The sequence below is a fragment of the Anoplophora glabripennis genome, unplaced genomic scaffold, assembly GCF_000390285.2.
Source record: "Anoplophora glabripennis isolate ALB-LARVAE unplaced genomic scaffold, Agla_2.0 scaffold29, whole genome shotgun sequence".
Classification (NCBI taxonomy): Eukaryota; Metazoa; Arthropoda; class Insecta; order Coleoptera; family Cerambycidae; genus Anoplophora; species Anoplophora glabripennis.
The window spans coordinates 603,855-610,258 of NW_019416257.1; the positions used below are offsets into that span (position 1 = coordinate 603,855).

At 35.3% G+C, this 6,404-nt stretch overlaps 1 protein-coding gene across 1 annotated transcript in view; it reads right to left on the reverse strand.

Annotated features, from left to right (window-relative positions):
- Positions 1 to 551: 551 nt before the first annotated feature.
- The window catches only part of LOC108908732 (protein peste-like), a 60,782-nt gene continuing 54,929 nt past the window's right edge, over positions 552 to 6,404 (reverse strand). The window contains exons 8-9 of the mRNA XM_023457278.1: positions 2,942 to 3,139; positions 552 to 714 (exon numbers count right to left, since the gene is read on the reverse strand). Of these exons, the coding sequence (XP_023313046.1) occupies positions 633 to 714; positions 2,942 to 3,139 (280 nt within the window). The 3' untranslated portion in view covers positions 552 to 632. The remainder of the gene's footprint in view (positions 715 to 2,941; positions 3,140 to 6,404) is intronic.

The window sequence follows — 6,404 nt, forward strand, 5'->3', positions numbered from 1 at the left end:
CCCTTTCGAGAATTAAGTAGTCACTCTTTCGAGAATTAAATAGTAACTCTTTCGAGCATTAAATAGATAATTAATTAAAGATAGATAATTAAAGAAATAACCCCTCAGGTTACAGTTACTAGGTTACGGAACTATAGGGTTGTGGGATTATGGTGGAATGAAATAATGAATTCCAATGTATTTTTCATCACTGATTACTCATATCAGTTTGAAATCTCGTAAACCGCTTTCTAGATGTTAGGGTCAAAACATAAACTAATTCGAGAGTTTTGATTTTAGAATCGAATTTAGCGTGTCAAAGAATTATGGGAATGGTATATACTGGTCTGGTCCCTGATCCAACCTACTTTTGCTGTGACGTAATGTTTTTTCACTGTGGATAAAACGAGAAAAAACTCCAGGTGACTTTGTAACACTAATCTGCATGTCCCAGATAATGTGTTACAACAGAACTACAGACTTAGACTTTTGTGTTACATTTCCTCATATATCCAGGATTATGGGTTTGTACTTTGCCCGAGACTACTTCCCATTGGAATGAAACTCTTAAAGTATCTAAAAATTTATTTATAAATAAAAAATAACGACTTACAGTAACATCAAATTACAAAAATCTAATTAACTAGGTACTGTCATAGCTTCTCATTCAATGGCACTTCTTCGCAGTGAGTATTCATTTGGATCTTCTCGCTGATCTTCAGTTTGTCCTTGGATGTGGAGCAGCAGAAGCAGGAACACAGTCCCCATAAGACGCAGATGCTGCCCAGTCCGACTAATATTAGCACTGTGTAATTGAAGTATTCTGGCAGGTTCTGTATCAGCCTCAGATTCGAGGCCAGCTCGTCGGTGAGGTTTACTCGCTGTGTGAAGTAGAACATCGGCACGTAAATCCTCGGCACGTTCTCGTACAAGCTGGAAGAAGAAATCAAAACAGTCGCTACAATTTGGTCGATTGAATAAAGAAAAAATTAATGTCTGTGTTTCATATGAAGGATGGTTCAATAGCGTGGCAAGGTACAACTGCTCTGTTATTATTCAAACACAATTTTTCCGCAAGATGTTGAAGTAAGTTCAAGCGATTCTGATCTGGAGATTTCAAAAATTGTGAAAGAGTCACCAAAAGATTTGCTGCCTGAAAGGTCTAGGTCAGGGTATGAAAAGGAATATAACAGCTTCACGTCATGGTATGAAAATATTTAAATCGCTTATTTCTGACTATTTTAAAACCAAAAGAATCTCAATTTTGGTGCTATTATTTCATGTTGAAAACCACTTTGGCTATGAAAAAGGATATCGAAAAATATCCCAGACTAATGCCATTACTTAAGAAAAAACCAGTTGGATACAGGACTAAAAATAACACAGCCCACAAAAAAAAGTGGGAGGTCCGAAAGACAAGACCATGGTATCCATATAGTTTTGGGGTCGCCGAATCCAAATCCGGTGTCCGTTTGACACGATTGGCTCTAATTTAAGGTCACTTCAAGATCAAATGTAGATAATCAATTGTCAACAAACTAAACCTACATATTTAAAAAAATCTACCCAAAGTAACATCCTAGTTTTTACTCAATATTTATCAAACATTTTGGACTCTCATGGCAGGGTAGATGCAGTCTACACGGACATATATAAGGCTTTTAATCCAATAGATCATCGCATTCTGTTGAAAAACAAGGAATTGGTTTTAGCTCTGCATTGTTGGACCTATTTTCGTCTTATATTAAAGATATAGTCTACCTCGTTGCGTTTAATGGATATAAATCTTAGCGACTTACTGCAGCATCAGGCATCCCCCAAGGATCCAATTTAGGCCCATTGCTCTTCCTAATTTTTATCAATGACATTTGTTCTGTCTTGAAATGTGAAAATCTAATTGTCGCTGATGATTTGGAAATATATAGGAAAATTGATGATACCTCAGATAACCTAATCTTGCAGAATGATCTGGCCAATATTGAACTGTGGTGTAAGAAAATTAGGTTAGAACTTAACGTTGCTAAGTGTAAAGTGGTTACATTTACCAGAAAGATAAATTTTGAGAAATGTATTTATAAAATTAATAAACAGAGTTTGCAATCTGTGGAAACAATTAAAGATTTAGGAGTTTTATTTGATTCCCGTTTGAGTTTTGTTGATCACATTTATCAAACACAATCACATGCCAGGAAAATGAGCGGGTTTATAGATTTATAGTCCGCAATTGTCATTCGTTTACTAATATCAAAGCTTTGGAAATTCTGTATTAGGCGTATGTTAGATCGAAGCTTGAGTATTGCTCATTGATTTGGAATCCCTATTACCAATTACATTCTGATGCCCTTAAAAATGTTCTAAGGCGTTTTTTGAAATTCTTGTCTTTTAAGTCTATTGGTATATGTATATCCGACTCAGGGCTTCAATCACGATACATTATTAAATATGTTTAACTTCCAAACATTAGAAACCCGCAGGCGTTGTCAGTCGGTAAAATTCCTTTATAATCTAATTCACAATAAAATCGATTGCCCAGATTTGCTAGAACAACTAAGTTTTCTAGTACCACGCGCTGAGATGAGGAATCATGCAACTTTTTATTTGCCAAGGGCTTGCACAAACTTATTGTTAAAGTCCCCAGTTTATTTTATGTGCAAGACATTTAATTTTATCTGTAACACTTGCGATATAAACGATTGTTCAGTTAAAATGTTTTGTATGAGTATAGTAAACCATGATCGTAATTGATGCCTCTCTTTGCTTCAAGTTACATGTCTTAGGTTAAGTATATTCAATTAACACTTTACTGAACTTTTGTATCTTTCTTCTTCTCTTTGTTTTTTGTTCTTCTGATGTTATTGAGTTTTTTATATTATGTAGTTATTTCAATGTAATTTAGTTCTATAAATGGAATTACTTCTGTTGGGCTAATAAATTACTATTATTATTATTATTATTATTNGATGTGGAGCAGCAGAAGCAGGAACACAGTCCCCATAAGACGCAGATGCTGCCCAGTCCGACTAATATTAGCACTGTGTAATTGAAGTATTCTGGCAGGTTCTGTATCAGCCTCAGATTCGAGGCCAGCTCGTCGGTGAGGTTTACTCGCTGTGTGAAGTAGAACATCGGCACGTAAATCCTCGGCACGTTCTCGTACAAGCTGGAAGAAGAAATCAAAACAGTCGCTACAATTTGGTCGATTGAATAAAGAAAAAATTAATGTCTGTGTTTCATATGAAGGATGGTTCAATAGCGTGGCAAGGTACAACTGCTCTGTTATTATTCAAACACAATTTTTCCACAAGATGTTGAAGTAAGTTCAAGCGATTCTGATCTGGAGATTTCAAAAATTGTGAAAGAGTCACCAAAAGATTTGCTGCCTGAAAGGTCTAGGTCAGGGTATGAAAAGGAATATAACAGCTTCACGTCATGGTATGAAAATATTTAAATCGCTTATTTCTGACTATTTTAAAACCAAAAGAATCTCAATTTTGGTGCTATTATTTCATGTTGAAAACCACTTTGGCTATGAAAAAGGATATCGAAAAATATCCCAGACTAATGCCATTACTTAAGAAAAAACCAGTTGGATACAGGACTAAAAATAACACAGCCCCACAAAAAAAAGTGGGAGGTCCGAAAGACAAGACCATGGTATCTATATAGTTTTGGGGTCGCCGAATCCAAATCCGGTGTCCGTTTGACACGATTAGCTCTGATTTAAGGTCACTTCAAGATCAAATGTAGATAATCAATTGTCAACAAACTAAACCTACGTATTTACGCTTTTGGGGTCGCTGAATCGGAATCCATCGATTAGCTCTGTGTTAAGGTCAGTTCAATGTCAAATATAGAGAATCAATTGCCAACAAAGTAAATCTACTTATCGATAAGTTTTTGGGGTCTCTGAATCCGAATTCGGTGTCCGTTTAACTCAAAGATCTAGGTTGAGGTCAGTTCAAGATCAAATGTAGCGAATCAATTGAAAACAAAGTAAACCTACGTTTTTGGGGTCGTTGAATCCGAATCTGATGTCCGTTAGAATCGATCAGGTCTACTAAATACTTTCTAATAGAAAAAGATCATTAACATTCAAAAGATGCTTATAGAAATTTTTTGGTTTTGAAGCTCAAAGTGAAAAATTTGATTGGGTTTGAGGCGAGAGAGAGGTTTCACCAAGATATTAAGAAAGGAAGAAATTTGGGTGGCGATGCAACTATCACTGATAGTACTAGTGATGACGAATATATTCCATATCACGTTGTGAAAAAACAGGAACAATATTCCAAGAAAAAGTAAATGATATTCGAGATTTGGGCCTGACAGAGGATAGAGCAGAGTTCCTAGTATCATGGCTAAAAAAATACTAAGCAAGCGGGAAAAGTAAAAGCTTCTTACTATCGCTACAGAAATAAGGAATATTCGTAAATATTTTTCTAACGATGAAGAATTTTCCTTAGGTTACTGTAATGATATCGTTGGATATATGAATCGGTTCAAACATGGATGTTATAAACCTAACGAGTGGAGTGGACTGTTTATTGATTCGTCAATGAGAAGCATGAATCAATACAAAAGTGTATCCGGCCATCATTGAAAGCACATTGAAAGAAGAGTGCCGTAATCTGAGGATACTCTTACATAGGATCAAATAAAAACAATATAAAAGGCAAATTTGTGAGAATCATCACAATAATACTGGGCCAACAATCAGTATTCACAAAAACTCCTTGGTTTTTATGTGAATGGGGTAGTCAGGATCGAAAAAAACATTACGTGAAGCCTTCGATGATGGGTTTTAGAATATGAAACATGAGCCACGTATTGATTCATTAAAAAGCCTTATTTCACATCTGTAGATTAAATTGAAACTCACGAAACAATGGAAAATAGCTCTAACCAAAGCTTAGAGCATATACTACTGGAGGCCGAAAATGTAGCGGAGGTTTAGAGAGAGAGAGAGAGAGTCACAGAGAGAGAGAGAGGTATATGAAGGTATATGCTATCTCTCTTTAGGAGCACGCGACTGCATGTTGCTAGAGAGAGATAGCATATTCACTCCTATACCCCTCTCTCTAAACCTCTGCTACACTCTCGACCACTGGGACGCTGCCTCCAGTAGTATATACTCTAAGAACCAAAGATGCTCAATGCTTTAAGTATATCATAGATCAGTTCCCCAATTTAAGTGATGCGATATTGCGGGAAGGGATTTCTGATGGACCTCAGATCACATCTTTGATAGTATTATACTTCTACTTTTAAAATCCGGCTGAAAAATTAAAATCGAACTACCTCCAACGAATACAGATACTTAGCAAAATAGTGCCCCAAAAAAATCAAATTGCAATTGTGCCTAAAACTAATGGTCCGATAGCGGCTGCTTTGTGCACAGTACATATAATTTATTACTTTTGTGCATAGGCCCTACAACTGAAAAAATGGCGGTGTAATGAATTTTTCAAAGAACGCTAAATTTTCCGATTTTTCGAGGTTTTCTCCGTTTCTAATTATCCGATCGAATCGATTGACCTCTCGTTTTATTCGTATTCCCTACAAATGTTCTTTTTATAGCATTCAGATTGCTTCGTTAGTTTAGGTTTTATAAGCAAAAAACTAAATGCGTTTTTTGCATAAAAATGTTTATAAAAAATTAAATAATGGTAAATTGGAGTAGGAAACACATATGCATATACTCGTATCTACAGACTGTCTTTTATATGGTGGCACAGTCCGTTTGCTACTAGTATTTTTGTCACAAAATGACTGATTTAACGCTCTACTGACTGGCCTACTAGCGATAAATCAACTTTGCCACAGCGTTGACTCACCCTGTACATATGTTTAGTTCTCATCAAAACCAGTTAATGTAAAATACTTACTTGATATATTTTACTGGCTGCAACAACATATTAACTTGCATTCCAGCCTCGATATCCATTACTATTCCCGATTTCTGAAAAATTAGAAAATAATTGTTAATATTAAAATATTACTAATACCTATTAGATCTTTAATAAATCGTCCTATAATGGAGAGTTAGAGAGATTTTCTCTCATTTAAATTTATCATTACAAGCCCATAAAATTTTGTTTCAAGATAGCTTACATCCTGAAGGATAATCCCAGCAAAGGAAAATCATTTCCTGAAACTCGTCTCGAGTTATAGTCCAGTCGGCACAGGCCGAAAAGTTTACTGTTGGTGACATTTCCTTGATAACTCAGAAATAACTACACAGGAATACTTGAAATGATGAGTACAATAACAGGCTAATTTGCTGACAAAATATTTTATCAGGAAAAAAGTTATTAAAAATTTAATCTTGAAAAAACTAATTTTTTACTAGTTTTCTTTTAATAACTCAGCGGGATGACTTTGTACGAAAAAATGCTTAGGACATGATTTTGTTCGTAATAAAAATAGCT